Here is a 19,328-nt window from a genome sequence, read left to right on the forward strand (position 1 = left end):
AATAAACACTGTCAATGATGTGCGACCCTGCACGGTGTCCGAGGATCGACAGCAGCGATGTTCGACTGGTTTGGGCTGCGGACAAGATGGCCGAGAACTGTCAACCGTGGTAATTGTCGGTATTTTCTGATGACAGTAATTTTTAAACGAGTTCCAGGCAGAAATGGGTTTATCTCAGAGTTCAGAAGCATCCGAAGGAGGGACGTATGGATATCATGTGCACGGTGTAAGGCTTATAACGTGGCTCGTTTTTCTCTGAAACTGGAGCTGAATGTACAGCAGCTTATCATGAACTGTGTTGTATGCTAACAGGTAGCTAGCTTCGTAGTTTCAAAAACCTGACAGAAGAGACGGAGTTTACGTGTCATTGTGGGCGCAGCTGTGCATTAGGACGTATTTATTTACGGTGTTATTAAGAAATAAAATGTTAGCACAACATATAACTTGTCGCAAAGAAAGTCTTTTAAGAAGTCTGAGTCCACTGAGCTTGTTTTAATAAGTGCCCGGAAGTGATGCTTTGACAAGTAGAACTAGCGCGACGACAGCATTAATGGAAATAAATGTTTACCGGCTTAGAACGAACCGCTTTCCTATAACCATTTCATGCTTCAGCAAAAAATACAAGCAGTACTTTGGATTATAGTTCAGTGATGCTTAAATGGTTAGTCGATTGACTGATAAATCGATGCGAGTGATCAAGATGTGCGTTTGCGACGCTGTTATTTTTTTTTTAAATTTAAAATAATGATGCAATATTTAGGTTTTCTGTAAATTTGCTTGCTTATATATTAATTTGAATTAAAACATTCCAGTAAATCATATTCTTCACAGATTAAAGTGCAGACTTGCTTGTATTTATTTTGACAGGTGCAGCCAAATTCCCCTGCAGAGAAGGCTGGCCTGCAGCCCTTCTTCGACTTCATCCTGGCTCTTGACAACAAGAGACTTGTAAGTTTAATTACAGCCATATAATAACAATTTCATTTACTGGTTATTCACTGTGACTGATGAACATGAAAAAAGAAGAAGGTTAACACAGCTGGTTGCTATAATTGTTGTCTTCTTTAATTATTCCACACCAGAATGAGGAGAATGACCTTTTGAAGGAGGTTCTGAAAGCCAACATGGAGAGAGCAGTGAAGATGGAGGTGTACAGCACTAAAACCACTAGGGTTCGTGAGCTGGAGGTGGTGCCCAGTAGCATGTGGGGAGGGCAGGGTCTGCTGGGTGCTAGTGTTCGCTTCTGCAGCTACCAGGGAGCCAATGAAAATGTTTGGCATGTCCTGGTGAGTCGCGTCGTCAAAGAACTACTAAAACGCATTGTGCTTCACTGTAGTCTCAGCTTCTGTAGCTGTGAGTCCATTATGGCTTCATCTTTTGTTTCTGTTTTCTCCAAGGATGTGGAAGCCAGTTCACCGGCTGCACTGGCGGGGCTTCAGCCCCACAGTGACTATATTGTGGGAGCAGATCAGGTTTTGCAAGATGTAAGATGTCTTATTAGAACCATGCAACATTACTTGTGGCATGAAAATTTCAAATTTGCACCTCCTGTAGTTAATTCAGAGTTTGTCATTTGCAGTCAGAAGACTTTTTCTCACTGATTGAGGCCCATGAAGGAAAACCTCTGAAGCTGCTGGTGTACAACACACAAACGGACCTATGCAGAGAGGTGGTGGTCACACCAAACGGAGCATGGGGAGGAGAGGGCAGGTATGGCCAAATGCAGCTGACAGTATATAAAAGATGGATGTAATCATTGTCATGTCACCCACTGGTTTGGTGACCATATTTGAACTGGGGGTGGAGTCATCTATGCTGGCTTAGCTTTCTTAAGTAATTTACTTGCTACATAAAGAGAGAGTGCAGGAAGATGGACTACTTTCTTTCACACACTGTTTCTGTAAATGTAAACCAATAAAACAGGTTTGACAGCCTAAGGCCCAGGGGCCATATTTTTTTCAAAGACTCAGATCCAGCCCACTGGAAGGCATACATTTTAAACTTTTAACTGTATTTTCACAAGTTTTACAGCTTTTCCTATCTCACTTATGGCAATTTTAACTAAACCAATTAATAATTAAGTAATAAATAAACGCTTCAATCAAAGAAAAGTTCCTGTTTTCTCACTTTATGATATAGAAATTTCAGGTTTTTTACAATGGGCCCACACTAAAGAAACAAAAACAAAACCAGAAAAATGTCTGTGAAGTTTTCTCAGTCATCCAGGTCATTGTAGTCTAAGGAGCTTGGAAAGAAAAGTGTCTGGACTTCTGGACTTCCTCTACCTTATCACATGAGCCAAGGTGTGAGAACGGGTTTCACAATGAGCTCACCCGAAACCTTGACTGATTGTGACCTACACCAGGTTTCACACCTTGGCTCATGTGATTAGGTAGAGGATCATTAGGGGGTCCATTGTCCCTCTCGGGGGGACACTCCCACAAGGCTTAAATCTGGGACTCTCCATCTTTTGACCCTGCAGCTGAAGAAGCTTCTCGGATGAGAGGTGAAACGTCTTAAAGCCACTTAAAGAAGTCCAGACGCTTTTCTTTCCAAGCTCCTTAGAAAACCGGAAAAAAGAACATTTTTTTGTGACGTAACAAGAACTTTCAGTTTTTAAATTACAGGATAGTCAGGGCAATGAGCTAGTAAAACCTTTTCTGTAATTTAAGCCCAGAGAGTCATGCTGACAGATTTCATTATAGTGTAGAAAAACAAGGACAAACTGTTGAACTTGCACTATATTTTCTCATATTTATTATTTACACATTTATTATATATGTAGTTTACACCAACAGAAAATGGTCCAGCCCACTGTGGGCTATCAGCCTCACATCCCTAAAATAAGACATTCCCAGAATAGGGTCTTACTTGGTGATGGCCTTGCATGTTGCAACTATGATTTCATGTGTAAATTCTTAATCAGTTGTTGTATCATATCTTAAAGCATCTGCAAATGTTTGTCCGCAGTTTGGGTTGCGGCATCGGTTATGGCTACCTGCATCGAATCCCTGCTAATCCAGAAGTATCAACAGTCGAGCCTTCTGCCCCTGATGTTGAGGAGAAACACTCTCCAAAGCTGCCTATGCATGGATACACAGAGGTGACAGTAAAATAAAGCAAAAACTCACATTTGAGAAGCTGACACCAGTCAATAACTTTCACCGTGTGCATGTGTCTCCAGGCACCTCTCATGGCACCTTCAAGCAATAGTGAAGAGTTAAACCTGGAGCAGGTCACCCTCGAGGAATCTTATCTACCTCCACCCATTCAAAGGGTCACCGAGCTTGGTCAGTTAAGATTCTGGTCACCTTAGCATATGCTGTATTTGCAAAAATCTTCTTAACATGTGTGTTTTATTGTTGGAATTTTCCAGGTTTTTCTGATTCTGAAATGGCAGTGATGAACCCTGATCCTTCAGACTTGGTGGACAGGCTGGATCTGTCCATGTCATCCATTGACATGACAAACACCTCGCTGGCGATGCATGAGGAGAAGGAAAGCGAGATATCTGGTGTTGGTAAGTCAGTATGGCAGCTGTTCATCATTCTCCAGTGACTTTCATGCATCAGTTTTAAGAAAAATATTCAGTTTCATTTATATAGGTTCAAATCAGAACAACAGTCACCTCAAAGTGCTTTATAATAGATTGCATTTATATAGCGCTTTTCGAGACCCTCAAAGCGCTTTACAATTCCACTATTCATTCATTCTCACATTCACACACTGGTGGAGGCAAGCTACAGTTGTAGCCACAGCTGCCCTGGGGCAGACTGACAGAAGCGAGGCTGCCATATCGCGCCATCGGCCCCTCTGGCCATCACCAGTAGGTGGTAGGTGAAGTGTCTTGCCCAAGGATACAATGACCAAGACAGACAGAGCTGGGGATCAAACCAGCAACCTTCCGGTTACAAGATGAGCCTCCCAACCCCCTGAACCACAGTCGCCTTTTAATTTGGGAAAAACTTAAGGCAAAAACTTAATACACAGAAAACCCCAACAATGAAACATCTCTTATGAGCAAGCACTTGGCGACAGTGGGAAGAAAAACTCTCTTCTAACAGGAAGAAACCTCTAGTATAACCAGGCTCAGTGAGAACTAGCCATCTGCCACTGAAATATGTTGCATGTTAATATAGTTCTCTCATCCACTTCTGTTGAATTCAACCATATTTGTTTTATTACAGAAGAGTTGGAGGACAGTGTTCTGCTCCCATCATCAGCAGACCACCAGAATGAGCCACAAGAGCACATCTCCCAGGCAGCCAGAGACCTCACTCCTGCTCTCTTGTCTGCTGATTCAAGCGTCGCACCAGCTGGACTCTCCCACCTGCTCACAGAGTGTGCAGAGCCACAGAGCTCTCTCATTGAGTCTAGTGATAGCCAAAGTCCAACTATAGGTGCGTTGTCTTTTTCTCTTGAGCCTTCTGTGGCCGCTGAAGACCTTCCTCGCTCATCTCCTGTTGATCTCATCCCATCTCTGGTCACCGAGGAGTCCACCGCAGACAGGTCTCCACCTCAGACCATCGAGGACACTCTCGGGTCAGTGGATGAGATGGCAGAGCCTCTGCATGTGGCTTCTGCTCACCACTGTGACCATGAGCACGATGATGAGTAGGAACCCAAGAAGTCGCATTTTGAGTAGGCTTAAATCAGGCCAGACAAATGCAAAGTGTCGATGACAATCGTTTTGTTTTTAAAGAAATGATTTTAGGATAGATAATCAGAGGGAAAACTTTATCTTGTCAGTCTGTCTTGTTTGCATGTAAGACTGCATCAGCAGATTGGTGACACTACATAAACCAGCTACAGCATTAATGCAGAAGATGAGTGAGGAAAAGGCACTGTAGTAATCTTCTGTGTGTTTTGTATGTGAGAATTTACAGTTACTGCTTAGTTGTAAGCCAGAACAGTTTTTAAAGGTCAAACTTTTTCCTTCCGAGTGCAAATTTGGATCATACGGGTAATGAGACTGCTTCTGGTATGCCGATGTGACAAAACTTGAATTTTTCCAAAGACAGACATATTGCAAAGCACAGCTGCACCTTTATATCAAGGACAATTATCAATATTTTTTTGAAGTTACTAGACGGTTGGCCACTCAGATTAGTCGCCATAGTCTTTGGCGGTGGTGCAGTGTTACGTTTAATGTTTTGAAGCAACGTCGTTTAAACTCTTACCCAAAGAAACACTTTTAATTATAAGACATGGGACATTTTACTTTATGTCCTCCAGATTGGTGACACTACATAAAGGGCTTTCACTATGGGACGATGCTGAATAGAAACGGTCAGCACAGGTTTTACTTTTGTTTTTAACACTAATATTTAATTAGATTTTGTTGTGATGTACTTTGTAATAAGTCTAAAATGGATGTTTACTGCTGTATAGCCAGATTTATGCCCCCTTTTAATTTCCATGACCTATGCAACACTAGATTATACCCACCTTTCATTTCATAGACAATGCATTGCTAATGTAAAGTAAGCATTTGATTAAATGTAAGACTGCCAAGTTAGTAATACTTGAGTAATTGATGTTTTTTTTTTGGTTTTTGTTTTATTTTTAGGGGCATCTTAATAGTTTTCATTGGTCAAGTAGGTGCTAGTGTGTAAAATAAGAAAAAGTATTTTTTGCAGATATTTTTATCAATGAATTGTCTGTTTTATTAGGAATGAGTGCAAAGTCTTGATGAATGTGAAATGGGTGAATCTTTGATGGTTAAACAATCACTGGGAGAAAAAGAAAAGGAGTCCCTCGTTTCTCTTATTTCACTTGGATCAGCTCAACACAATACAACTCGAGACAGCCATTTATAATCCCGGTAAAATCTGTCATTGTTAAACCATTCCAATTTATTTCTTTGAATGCCTAAAATATACATATTTCACAAATGATTACAATAATGGATATTGCAGAGTTATGGCCTGATTATTTGTACCCATCTTGGATTTTTATTTTTTATTTTTGGCCAATTAGAGCTCACTCAATGCATCCTCCCTCCTGCTATGGCATTACACACACTTGTGGCAAAATTAAACTCCAGGAATTTACAATGAAAAGATCTGTTGTTGTGGCTTGGTGACACACCAAGCGACAAGATAGGTGTTAGCATTTATTACACTTTGGTGAAGTTCCCACAGTGGCTGAATGTTCGTATGTTATCTCAGATGAGATTCCCCTTCAAGTTAAATTTATGCTCCACTGAACTCCTACTGAATCTAAATGAAATATACATTAGGAACAACCCTCGCTGTCATCAGAGTCCATGCTCGTGAACCAAACGCAGAGCATCTAAGCATGAATTACTGTTTAAGATATATACGCTATATATAATTTCCCCAATTGCTAAGATGACCTACACAAATACTAACTGCAGGTTTCAGGTTGCAGTGAAATCAACAAATGCAAATCTTACCATTCAAGTCATTTAGCGTTCATGACCATGAATGTGCTGTAGGGATTTGGAAAAATAATTTTTGTGTGTTTTGTTTTTTTAAGTAAACTGTACAAAAACAAAAAGAAAACCGCTGCAAAACCAAAAGAAAAAGTAATTTAAATGAAAAATGTTGTACATATATTTACAAAATAAAGAACATTCATTCCTTTGAGGATAACACCGCTAAAAACAAAAGACAACGTGGACTGCTGCTGTCGATGAGGTTCAAGCTCTGCACTAACTGGATGTCTAAGCCGAGGTTAAGTTCAAGTTAATGCGGACGATGTCGACTACAGAACAGAGGAGGGTTTTTTGTCTTTGAGGGACTGTGAAGCTACCCAGAGACCAAGTGTACTCCTAAACTGGTGATACTGCTGAGACAGGACTGGAGTGTCTGTAGAACAAGGACAGTTTCCTGGAATGTACTAGAACAGACAGTCTACTACATCCGTGTGCATACATACACAAACACGTACTGCAGCTTCAGTCGCTTCAAAAATAAAATGCCAATCAGGAAAGGGTGGGCAGGGACAGTCAAAGATCTGAGGAAGAAGAACAAGGAAAAAAAAAAGGATGCAGAGAGGAGACATTTAAGTCCAAACTAAAAAAAAAAGAAAAGAACCAATATGGACCACTTATTTCCCAGGTGTCTGTTGGCTGCGCCGGCCTGCTCTTCTCAGTTTCCTATAATACAACATGAGCCATGTCCCCACAAATTTTACTGGATTCTCACTGTTACTGCAACTCTTGACCACACAATGGGGTTTTAGGGTACTACATGTCAGAGGTGGGTGGTGATTGGCAAATGACAAAGAGTTCTGCTTTTAAAAATGACGACTTTCACGTGGACTTCTGCCTATAGTGAAGTGTCAAGTCCCCTCCGCTCTTCCAGATAAAATGTTTAACTGTTCGCAGGTCCATGTTGGGATCTAGCACCTGGACGAATCAAAAACAAAAGAAGGTTACTAACATGAAAGAGAAGTTGTGTTCAGTGCATTCACAGAGCGTGCTGATGTGCCCACCTGGTCTTGACACATTAGCTCAATCTTCTCTTCAGCTAGCATGGCCATGTCCTCCTCCTTCTCCTGCTCCCCGGGTTTATCGTTGGCCGAGGAGCTGGTGGTCTGTGACTCGTTGTCCAAGTTGATGATCTTCTCATAAACATGTTCCATGACCTTTCTCACCTGTAGCATGTCACTGGCCGACAGTCGGTCCCTGTGCGACAAAGAAGGTATAAAAACCGGCTCTGAACATTGCAGAACTGCACGTGACACGGATCTTTGCTTGCTGAAATACGAGAAATTACAAACTTACTTTTTTAGAGTTTTTGCACCAGAGGAAGAATGGGGCTGGAGGTAGAATGGGATTTTGTTGAACTTGGGCATATTTTTCTGTCATGGAAAAAAAAAAAAGACCTGTAACTCAAACGTGAGAACAAAATTTAAGTGCAAATGTCGCATCACAAAGATACAAGAAAATGGTATTGCTTCATCCAGGGAAGAACAGTGATGGATTTGTAACACTGCTGAGCTTTTTTCTGGCTTAGAACGGGCCTGTTGGCGAGCAGTGGGGTGATTACGCAGGCAGGCACAGCTGGTCCGTGTACTTTAAAAGCAATGACTCTGTGTCACATTGTTTGACACAAATGAGTTCTGACCGTGTGATAAAAATAACATGTATTAAACTTGAGTAAATAAATCACAAAGTGGTTGAAGAACTTTTTTAACGGCAATGCTGCAGAGTTCCCTCTGCTTTCTCACTGCAAGAAATCTCCTGCAATCAGGTTTCACATTGGTATCATGTTGTGATAAAGTGCAAAGTCATAGTCCTTAATGTCATACCATAGTCCCTACTAAGTATAGAGCAATTTTTGAAAGGCAAGTACACATTTTTAGTGCTAGTCTTTTCTAAATGCCTTAATGTTCACTCATTCACTAACAACTGAGGGTTAGTGGATCACTATTAGAGCAGGCAAGCTGTGCAAGTCTAGTCTCTTTATACAGAACAGAGTGTTTAGTTTGAAATAACAGACAGTTGGTCAGGTCACATTTGTAAACAGTAACCTGACTGATAAATGAATAACATTTTGCTGCTTCAGGTTTTAAGGTGCTGTATATTCTGGACACCACTGACTGAGAGAGAATCATCATAGGAGTCACAATTCTGCTTTTGAGTCTATAAGCAACTCAAGGAAGTACTCATTACCATCATCTGTACCAAGTATAAAACATGTTACACAAATTCAGAAGTACTCAATCTCAAATACAAACGCAGGGCTATTTCTGCCTGTTTTATGCAGCTTTTAGTTCCTTCCCACACTAAAGCCATCCAACTAGAGTATACTTAACACTTTGTAGTGCTTAGCAACAAAAGCAGTCATGACTTTCTTCCTGCAAGCTTCCAAACCAGTGGGCTTCAACTACTCATGCCACATTTTTAAAAAATCTTCTTTTAATTTTTGAATGAAATGTGCATGAAATATAGACACGAGCACTTGGGCTTTCTAATTTTAATAAATTATGTAGAGTGATGTAGACCAAAGTTAGACGAGCAGATGACGGATGATGCCCAGGACAAAGGGCAAATAAGGGAAAGGCTTTAAAAAGGGAGCCAGCTGCTCATTTCCAGTTCCATATTTTTATTCTTGGACTAGCTTTGCATGCTCCACAGTTCAAAAATAATGCTTATTTATCTTATACTGAGTCTCGGAGCAGCCTCTCATGTCAAACATATATGAAATGAGCTGCTTAGGTTTCCTTCACACTCACTGTCAGACAACTTTCTGATGATTGGCTACCCTTTGCAAACAAGAAATGTAAAACATTAGGTGCTGTGCTCTGCCTGATTATATTTAGGATAGCCCCTCTCTTTCAAGTTATGACCCTATGATCAGCCAATAGTGTCACAGGGATTATCCACTGATTTTATTATGTGAAACTTTGACCAGGTTTACTATGATCAGCCACCAGTGGAACACTGCATATGACAGGATAGATGAAAAGCACAACATGCACACTTTAATAAAAGATTGACAGAAAGGAGGTTTAAAAAAAAAAAAAAAATCAGCAGAGATACTCACATCTACAGTTATATCAATAACCCACTGTGGGACTGTCTCATTGAGCAGCATGGATTCGGTCTCTCCGCCTGAATCTCTACATAGCAACCTGCAGCGTAAAAATAAAGCAGATCAAAAGAAACGCTGGACTTGTGCGACCATTTCTAATGACATGTGATGACATCACAAGGGGAAGAGTGACTTTCTAACTTGACCTTAACTGACGATCTAAAAGTTTGAAAGTTTGTTGGTGAGAGCTTACCTAAAAAGAGTTCTGCCTCCCGCTTCTCCAAAGATGACTGGTGTGTGTGGTGGCACCTGGAAATATCCGTTCCCTTTCTGGACCCTGTTTTCTTGCTCTCCGTTCACTGAGGGAACAAGAACATAATCAACAAACTCGATGACATCTTGGCTTAGAACGCGCTCACTGGCACAGTTTGCAGCCAATTCATGTTTGAGGCCAAGTGGATAAAAAGACGAGGGAAACAAGACAAAGGAAAAAACATGCCCCGATGACGCTCCCCTCGGTGCAGACATTTGGCAGTTTGTGCATTCACTGGATAATTGAATCAGTCAATCAATCTCCTCACCATGGTTCACCTCGTTCTCTTCCTCGTCCATGGGGTTGATTCGGGTTCTGGGCCAGAACTCCAGCAGAGCCTGAAGCAATAGTCCGCCCAGGTTCACTGCAAAGGGGAGAAATCAGCGTCGTGTAATGCTAACTTAGACCTCTGGCTCTGCATTACGTAACCTTCATTAGTATAGAAAATGTCAGCTCTTACACTTTGGATCGGATCCATCGGAACTTGAAAACCCTGCGTCCTTTGCAGACACCCAGGCAGCAAAGCAGTCACTCTCATCCAAAGTGATAGTGAGCATCTGTGGAGCACATAACCACAACAGGAATCAACCAGGTGAAGTTAGAACTCAGCTATAAAAAACTGAATGTCAAATCATGTGACGGACTCCTGTATTACCAGGTTTGAAACTCACCCCAGTTTTCAGATCAACAGAGAACCAATTTGGCACATAGACCATCTTGAAGCGCTTTTTAATCTCTTCGTCAAATTCCACCTTCCCCAAGTCTTCGCCCTTACATGCCTGCAGGTCAAATGTAAGCACAAAAGGTCATTTCAAACTACAGATATCGACAGGTGTGCATTCCTACAAGTTCACTTTAATTCACACAGATTCATCAGCTCATTCAGGTGGATGAACACCAATTGACCACAGTGGTGTTCTCCGCCTCAACACCCACGCCTGGGAAACTTTCAGAAGAACTAAAGGTTCATTCGGGGTCCATCAGTTCTTCTTCCTGGACGGCAGCCCCAGGAAGATTAAAAAATAAGGCAAAATCATTTCAACATTTCCAAAAACAAACCCCACAAACCAAAAACAACAGCTCTTCTTTATTTTACACAACTATAAAACCATTAATTCTTGTTGGACATCACCACCCAGTTCTGCTGTATCTCCATGTTGTTATGTCTTAGAACAGTGAACAAAAACACTGTCTGTATTAGCAGCTTTTTTTTTTTTTTTTAATTTTGGCTTTAAAATTCTGACATATTCGACTAATCAGTGACATTTAGTGATGCAAGCCACGCCCTGAAATCTCCTTCACTTATCCTCCCACCTATGAAGACCAATAAAGACCAAGATAAGAGCACATCCCATATCCTAATATCGTAATATCTTAATCATTAATGCCAGAGTGTGTGGTTTACCTTTAGGACGTCCCAGAAAGCCACATTGTTGTTAGTGTCTTTGGTGAGTATGTGTCTTTTGTCATTCAGAATGTGGCACTGAATAATACTGGCACCTCCTGCAACATCAACAGTGCTGTTAGTTAACAGAGGGAAAAGAGATTTGGAGGATTGTATACTTTCACATAAAAAAGAAACAAAAAACAAAAGTACCCTTGATGACTTGTTCTGGCTGAGTACACAGTGGTGTCAGAGGGGTGGTGCAGTCGTTGTCATACTCTCCTGATGATCTGAAGTTGTGCATTCCCTTTAGAGACTAAACACACACCAAAAAAACAAAAACTCTTTTAATAATTGCTTCCGCACTCCTTGTTCATCTCTTTTGTAATACAGAATTACAAAGCTGCTTTTAAATTTTACATGAACTGCAGATGAATTACGGCTGAACACAGTTAGGTGTGGCCACATGAACAAGCCTCTATCTATACTTCACTACACTGACAGTGGATCACTGATCTCAGAGATGTCACGCATGCTTACCCATTTATTAACGGATGACTTGGTGGTGGAGACCCAGATTGCTGGAGGTGGGTCCGCAGATCTGTCCAGTTCCATCTGTGCAAGAAAAGGCAAAAAGGCTGAATGACTCTGAGACCCATCCTTTTATATTTTTAATATTATGGTTAAATATATCCTAAAATTAACTGTTACACAGGTTGTTATGCAGTTATTACAAAAATCTAGCCCTTATTTGCTGGACCCTTACTTTGAGCACTGGGGCCTTCTCCTCACAGATAAGGACACGGATGTCTGGGTTACGCAGGTCCGTACAGTAGATCTTTTTGTCTCTGCCTCCAGAATATACGTGCGTAAAGGCCTCATTGACCTGCAGGGCCCACACCCCTTCGTCGTGCACACGGTAGGTGGCGATGCACCTCTGCTGGCCGAGGGACCAAAGGCGAATGGTCCCATCTGAACTGCCTGATAGGCACTGTGGGGAGGACCAGTGACTTTTAGATTCTGAAACTTTGCTCTTTGGCAGCCGCGGCATTTTAGATCATTTAACTCACCTGAGTGCCGTCTCGATTCAGCAGCAACGATTTGACATTGTCTGTGTGACCTTTTAGCTTCATGAGCTTAGCGCATGTTCGAGGATCCCACACTCTCAGAACCTGAAGAAAGACACAAGAAGGGTAATGACAACAGGCACTACTTCACTGTGTTTATATGCATGATAATCCTACTGGGCTAAAACAAAGCAAGGTACACACTCAATTACACCATTCATGCATTTTCTTTATATTAAATTTTTGAAGCAGTCTTTATAGTTTACAATATCCACAGATTTGTGACAGCCTAATGGAAATGCTTTAAGGATATCTGAACAGAAACCAAAGGTCAGTGAAGAACTTGTATTATCACTTGCTTACAAATTCTTAAGAGAAGTTAGAGAGAGAAGTTTTCTTCTAATAGTCATTTTACTAAAGCCATGTAACCTACCTACATAGAGCTGAAGACTACAAGTTAGAATATGAAAGAACTTTTTACTGGTTTTGTGTTTTAAGAAATTAGTAAAAATAAGTTAACATGGCAATTAGGGCTGGGCCATATCATACCGTTCACGGTAATACCGGTATAATGTCGGGCAACGATAAGAAAATGAAATATCGCGATAGAATATGGGTAAAACGCGCATGCGCAGTGCCTTTGTTTTCATACGCACATGGCGGAAAAAGCATGGCGGATCGGTGAATGAAACAGATGAACCAGAATTGGTTTGTAAAAATGCTGCAACTTCAGTGGTGTGGAACTGGCTTAGCTTTCGTCCGTCAGATACACAATAAAGCACTATTTTTGGTAGAGCATGCTAGCGGGCCGTCGTTATTACCGTGTTTTTTGGAAAATACGGCACACTTAAAATCAATCCTTTGATTTTTCTGAAAATCGACAGTGCCTCTTATAATCCCGTGTGCCTTATGTATGAATTCTGGTTGTGTTTACTGACCTCGAAACGATTTTATGTGGTACACGGCGCTCGAAAATCTGTCAAATGTTTTAGTACGACTTTGCTAAGCTACGAATCCGCACCGCTTGATGGATTGTCGGAGCATTACGGCTATCGTAGGCAGGAGCCTCGCGGAGTGATACGTACTGTGCTTCAACATAATATTACCGGATTGTGTGTGTATAACCTCTTTTTAAGTTTTGTGGATATTATACATGGTTATGCTGAGGATATGTCGGCCAATTTCCACTGGAAATGCCTTTTGGTTAAACTGTCAGCAAGGAATTTGCATTTGCACTTTTAAAATTCTATATAACTTTAATGCACATAAAAAACAGCTGCTTGTTTAAGTGAAAATATGTTGATTTTTTTTTTTTTGCACAAATAAAGTTGTGGAGTTGTAAAGTATTTTGTCTAGTGTCAATTATATCATCAGTTATATCGTTATTGCAAATTTTCAAATGTATATCGTGATAAATATTTTTGGTCATATCGCCCTGCTCTAAAGGCAATTATAGTTGCAATTATAGCAATTATAGATTATAGTGTAGTAATTCATTCTCTACTGTTCAGGTTCAAGGTTTTGAAAAAACTGAACTCAGTGAATGAAGGAAAGCCAAAAAGGCTTTGTTAAGGCCTGAGGTTTATTTGGAAATCTGTCAACTAGACAAAACTGTGAAGCTACAATCTAAGATCACAAATGATACCTGGATTACAGAGCAAAGCTTAAACTATGCTTTGAAGTTTAAAGGGCAATAACAATTGTTCTTTATATCTTGACGCTGGTCTAAGCAACTTAGAGATCATGCCATGAAAACCTGAAATTTAATAAATTATGCATCACCCCTAAGACAATTATGAGCATTTTAGGGACCCAAACAGGACTAAGAGGTGTGTAATAATCCACAGAGACCCTAAAAAGCAATTCTAATCAATGAATGAGTGATTATAATTTGTACCCGTGACGCTCCTGAGAGCTGAGTTATTGAAGCTTAGAGTCCTTTTAAAAGTGACTGTAGTTAGAGAGACAGATTGTTGCTCAGTGAAGCTGTTTATGCCTCAGTATTTTCAAAAATGTAACACAACTGAAAGTTCGCATTTATTCCTTAGTGTAAACACTGGGCACTGTGTAAATCTGTCCATCTGTGTGTCACAAACCTTTTCTGTAGATCCTGATACAATAACCGTGCCCATCTGGTTCATAGCCAGACTGTAGATTGAGTCCTTGTTCCCACTAAGCGATGAAGCTGTTGGAGACAAATTACAATAAGTCCAAAGGTACAGACTGACTTTGACATAAACATATCAGTCATGCTGAATACAAATTACACTCAGTACAAATCACATCTAATCTAAGCTTCTGTCCAGAGGACAGAAATGGATACTAGTGTCACACTGCAAAATCTTTACTTACTGGTGACAGTGTTGTTGGAAGCAGTGAGTGCTGTTAGTGTGTTCACATCCCAAAGAAAGATCTGCCTGTCCAGACCTGCTGATGCTACCAGCTCTTTGTCCTTAGCGTAAGCCAACGCTTTCACGTAGTCCTTATGTGTTCGTAACGTTGACATACAAAACCCTTTGTGTGCGTTCCATACTTTGACTGTCGTATCCGATGAGGCAGATATCACTGAAAGCAAATTTTTTTTAAATCAGAAACGGGGATTTCAAAATAAAATGTTGGGTGAACTGAACAGCTTAAAAAAAACCTCACAAGTTTTTCCATTGCAACAGAGGACTATGTCATTAACCCAGTCTGTATGATGCTCCATCGATGCAATGTATGGGTCCTGCTACAATAACAAGAGAGGACAAGGACAGTTAAGACGGTCTTAGGCATGGGATTTGAGAAATGCATACTAAAGCAGCTGCCTTATGTAAAATGAGTTGACTGTTTTAGCATAACGGAGCAGGGCAAGAAGCTGTACTTTGTGCTGGTAGACGCTCCATATCCGGATGATGGAGTCCCTCCCTGCAGTGAAGAGCCGGTTCAGAGCAGGGTCGAGCTGGAGTGCATTCACCCCGTTTCGATTGTACTTCTCCACCTCATCTCTAATGACATATGATACCTGGAACACAGAGAGGAGAATGGGCGCTGGGCTCAGACTCCTAATCTCGACCTGTTTTGCTTTGGCCCACACAACACACCCACCCTGTAAGCTCTAACGCGCTAACACTTGTATAACGTGAACTTGCACTGCAAGGACCTGCAGAGTTAACGAGACAAACACAGAGCTTAACTAAATGTCACACACACTGGCATATAGTGCAAACCGGTTTCAGTTTAACAACAAGGAAAGTGCATAACTTTAATGTGTATTTTTACGGCAGCTGGGCATACTGGCAACGGTTCACGACAGACCTGCCTGGACGCGTACGTTTCACTAGCAATTAGACGGAGCCCGGATACAGTAGCTAGCTTAGCTTCCGTCAACGCCGTAACAGCTTCAAACGGCAACCAAAGAGGGGTGTTATTATATTGTACTAACAGGCGATATCTGTAGTCATCTTATAAAGTATTTTACACTTGCTCGTATGAAATTTTTTTTTGCAAAAGCATGTAATCATTTGGAAGCGACCGTTAGCACATGACGTTAACACCTCACGTATGCTAAGCTAGATAGGTTAGCCGGCTTGAGTCATGACACCTAACTGCAACACTATCTTGTGCATGTGTTTTTTACTCCCTATCGGGTGTTTGTGAAGAACATGTTTAAGCTGGAGGCCCCGATGTTGCCGTTGTCACACATTTATCAATAATGTAACGCCTCTAATTTACCTGTACTTTCCTCCGCCCAGCAGCATTTTGCCTGTGATGCGTCGCCATCTTGCATGTTGACAGTCAATTCATGTGATGCTACATCCGGAAAAAAAGAAAACATATGTACCTGGGCTTTCTGGGTAATGTTGTTCTACACTTTCCTAAACTGTTAACTTTAAAGGATTTTATTTTATTTATTTTTTTGTCTTTCCCACCACCCATTTGTTCACTGGCACAGTGGTGCTGTTTTGTAATACTACACCTTTGGGTATCAATCAATGTAATAATGTAATAATCAATGTAAAGTAATTTATGTATTTTAAAACTAGTTTTTTGTTTTGTTTTTGGTTTTTGAAGACCTGGAATCTAAATACGTCTGTCTCTAAAGCACTTTGGGTCAACTTATACTGTTCAAATGTGCTACTATAATTAAAACAGATGTGACAGTCAACACAAAAAAAGGTACAGAGACATTTTTCATAGTGCGTGTTTGATATAGCTGTAATTGTTCATGAAATAATTCAGTGGGGTACATAGGGGAAAGAAAGAAGGTATTGACCCTATCCCTCTCTATCCAATATCAATACCAGCTTTGGTATTGAAACTATCAATATTTATATCGATCCGAGCGCCGGTATGGCACAGTGATTGGTACATCCGCGCAGTTTACCACGATGCACGCTGGAAAAACGTTATGGCTGTATTATTATATAATATGCAAATATAAACATCTGTTTATATGGTCGCAGAGGAGGATTAACACAAGACCGTCCAATCGTCCAATGTTCACATTAAAAATTTCTGAGAAAACATTTGTCTAGTTTATATCTCAACCTCCAAGTGTATTTCTGCTGTGCCATAGCTATTTTGAAAAACATATCTGGGTAAACTATTTAGCAGGCCTTTTATCTTTTATTAGAATGACTTAGAAATAAGCTTAAAATATGTCCCGCCTCCCTCTATACCTTAATGCACAAAGTGTGATGTATGAATCCTGATGAGACAGCATTTGGGTCTATCAATCTGCGCAATGTTCTGAAAATAAGAATTCTTGCTGCTCCATACAAATAGAAAGTCTATTACCGAACACTAGAGGGGGTAATACACTATCATGAGCTGCACACGAAGTCCAAACCTCCCGGCTCTATTGGAAAGACAGAATAAAAGTCTGAGGACCGGTGATGTGAAATCACGTCTTTTTAAGGGTTCACTCATGCGAATCAGGTTTTGATTCCAAACCAAATCAGCTCACTGTAGGGTGCATGCAGTGAACTCGGGCTCTGGCTGTTCTTCACGGGTGTGCATGCCTCTGGTTGGCCATTAAACCAAACAAAAGTGTTTCAAGTGTTCAAAATCCCCGTGTGAAAGGTGAGGCACGTGAAATGTGGGCTCCTCTGGTAGGAGATTGGGCGTTTCCCCCACACACTTTTTACAGAAATAAACTTTGAGTTTCTTCATAGTCCTAGGACTAAGGCATACTTGGTGATGTGGCAAAAGCGCAGCACACACTATGCCTGAGAGCGCCATGGGACGCCTATAGCGCGGTAATCCTCTGTAGCCCAGCAGCAACCCCCCCTCCCCACTGCTCTCTTGCTCAAGGGCAAATCGAGACAGCGCAGCATCCTCCACGCTCAGCAGCCGGAGACTTTTCCTTCATGGGATGAAAACCGACGGGCCTCACGAATGGAAGGCAAGAGGACGAAGTTTTACTTACACCGCTTTCAAAATGTCCAAAATAGGGTGACTGCAGACCTCTGGCGCTTACCAAGAAGTCAGTTTTGACCGCTTTTCTCTGGATTCTGGTGACACTTTTCTTCCCCGTGGGCTGGAGTTTGGATCCACGATGAGGCGAAGTGAGCCTTGAAAAGAAAACATGGATTTTGCACGGAAGGTTTGGTTGTTTCTTCTTCTAAAACCCGAAGAACTTCATTCTGGAAACGATGCTGTAAAACTCACAGTTTCACATGTAAGTATATTCTGCACGGAATCCTCATGTGGCTGCAAAAACATGTAGCAGAAAATGATTGGCACCACTTGTTGGCTGTTTGTTTTCTCCTTTTGTTTTTAATTTTTTATTGTATTCGCCTAAGGACCGTATGTTAACGGAGAAACTCTCATTACTTCATCAAAAATAAGTGTTCAGTTTCATAAAGCTTTAGGATTAAGCTTCATTTGGAAATTCACTTTAACGAGGTCAATGTTTCATTTGCCTTCTTATCTTCTGAAATATGAAGTGAAAAGACACTTAATGTAATGATTATTACACATGTCATCCATGACATCACAAACCACATTTTGAAAAAAAATCTCAACAATCTTCATGTTTAATGTGACTCATGTAACTTTTGATAAGTTGTAATATTCATATTGTGGGTGTTTTTTTTTTAAAGTAATATCTGAACACTGGCAATTGGGATTTATACTCAGTTCATTATCAGCTACTGGTTTCATGAGTGGATCATTTTACCACTGTCTATATTTTTATATGTGTGTACTTTCTGTATGCTTGGCGTTTAAGCTATCTTCTGCAATTACATTGAAAGGTTTCTGCCAAAGAAGTAGGTCATCAGTTCAGGCTGTGCACCTCCGATCACAGTATGAAGCTCTGAGGGGGAGAAGGACACATAACATGGCGATGAAGAACACACAGAAGGCCCAGTTAGACTAGACACCCCAGAAAAGTTTGAAAAAAAGTTGGACTCATTTCTAAACTTTTTAATAATGTTTTTAGTGTAGTTTTTAATATTTCGATTGCAACATACAGCATTGTTTAATAAAAAAAAGTAAATCCAAATAAAAGCAGTCTTAAGTTAGAAATGAGTTAACAACCAGATAGTGAGAGCTATCGCCTGATAACAACTTTGTTACCTGTTAAAACAATCTTAAAATAAAAGATGATGGAATAGATAGCCTCTGTACAAAGTCATACTGTAGTCTCATGAAAGATGGGGTGAGGTGTGTGTGTGGGGGGGGGGGGGGGACAATAGTCTTCTGTGGCTCTATAAGGAACTCTGCCATGTCTAATAGTCATGTTACTCCATTCATATAGGTTATAGAGCTGAAGACTACAAGTTAGAATCTGAAAGAATCTGAAAAAAACATCTATTGACTATTTAAGACCACAGAGCTGATACACTGTGATGTTGACTATAGTGTAGTAATTCATACTCTACTGTTTAGGTTCAAGGTTTTAAAAAACTGAACTCAGAAAATGGAAGAAGGCTAAAAAAGGCTTGGTTAAGGCATATATAGAAGGTTTATATGGAAATCTGTCAACTAGACAAAACTGTGAGCTACAATCTAAGATCACAAACAATGCCTGGATTACAGAGCAACAAAATGTATAATAATAGTTCTTCATT

General features: G+C 40.6%; 3 protein-coding genes across 4 annotated transcripts in view; 2 read left to right on the forward strand and 1 right to left on the reverse strand.

Moving 5' to 3' along the window:
* The first annotated feature begins 68 nt into the window (after positions 1-68).
* Positions 69-5,749, forward strand: gorasp1a (golgi reassembly stacking protein 1a). Its single transcript, XM_063461270.1, has 9 exons — positions 69-226; positions 868-948; positions 1,083-1,286; positions 1,398-1,484; positions 1,580-1,710; positions 2,971-3,103; positions 3,185-3,290; positions 3,377-3,520; positions 4,188-5,749. The coding sequence occupies exons 1-9, from the start codon at positions 164-166 to the stop codon at positions 4,616-4,618; spliced, it is 1,380 nt and encodes a 459-aa protein (XP_063317340.1). The 5' UTR covers positions 69-163; the 3' UTR covers positions 4,619-5,749.
* Positions 5,750-6,537: 788 nt separating this feature from the next.
* LOC134616399 (WD repeat-containing protein 48) lies at positions 6,538-16,066 on the reverse strand. Of its 2 annotated transcripts, none has more exons than XM_063461269.1 (18): positions 15,985-16,066; positions 15,134-15,274; positions 14,920-14,995; positions 14,623-14,835; positions 14,367-14,455; positions 12,274-12,375; positions 11,970-12,194; positions 11,744-11,818; positions 11,417-11,519; positions 11,225-11,322; positions 10,491-10,598; positions 10,280-10,376; positions 10,088-10,183; positions 9,760-9,865; positions 9,519-9,606; positions 7,754-7,830; positions 7,462-7,654; positions 6,538-7,375 (listed from the first exon to the last, which is right to left on the reverse strand). In XM_063461269.1, the coding sequence occupies exons 1-18, from the start codon at positions 16,030-16,032 to the stop codon at positions 7,280-7,282; spliced, it is 2,031 nt and encodes a 676-aa protein (XP_063317339.1). In that variant the 5' UTR covers positions 16,033-16,066; the 3' UTR covers positions 6,538-7,279. The 2 variants fall into 2 exon arrangements, with proteins under 2 accessions (XP_063317339.1, XP_063317338.1); XM_063461268.1 differs by having other exon boundaries at positions 14,920-14,998.
* A 1,488-nt stretch (positions 16,067-17,554) lies between these two features.
* LOC134616802 (sodium channel protein type 4 subunit alpha B-like) overlaps positions 17,555-19,328 on the forward strand; it is a 42,833-nt gene continuing 41,059 nt past the window's right edge. The window contains exon 1 of the mRNA XM_063461814.1: positions 17,555-17,932. The gene's annotated coding sequence lies outside the window, so the exon portion shown is untranslated. The remainder of the gene's footprint in view (positions 17,933-19,328) is intronic.

Source organism: Pelmatolapia mariae, linkage group LG18, assembly GCF_036321145.2.
Source record: "Pelmatolapia mariae isolate MD_Pm_ZW linkage group LG18, Pm_UMD_F_2, whole genome shotgun sequence".
NCBI lineage: Eukaryota > Metazoa > Chordata > Actinopteri > Cichliformes > Cichlidae > Pelmatolapia > Pelmatolapia mariae.

Coding starts and splice junctions, on each gene's coding strand:
- LOC134616399 (XM_063461268.1), bottom strand. CDS start 16,032: ATGGCGACGCATCACAGGCAAAATGCTGCTGGGCGGAGGAAAGTACAG. Junction 14,836..14,919: donor CTGTTGCAATGGAAAAACTT/GTGAGGTTTTTT, acceptor ATTTGCTTTCAG/TGATATCTGCCTCATCGGAT. Junction 7,376..7,461: donor AGCTAATGTGTCAAGACCAG/GTGGGCACATCA, acceptor TGATTCGTCCAG/GTGCTAGATCCCAACATGGA.
- gorasp1a (XM_063461270.1), top strand. CDS start 164: ATGGGTTTATCTCAGAGTTCAGAAGCATCCGAAGGAGGGACGTATGGA. Junction 3,104..3,184: donor CTATGCATGGATACACAGAG/GTGACAGTAAAA, acceptor ATGTGTCTCCAG/GCACCTCTCATGGCACCTTC. Junction 3,291..3,376: donor TCAAAGGGTCACCGAGCTTG/GTCAGTTAAGAT, acceptor GGAATTTTCCAG/GTTTTTCTGATTCTGAAATG.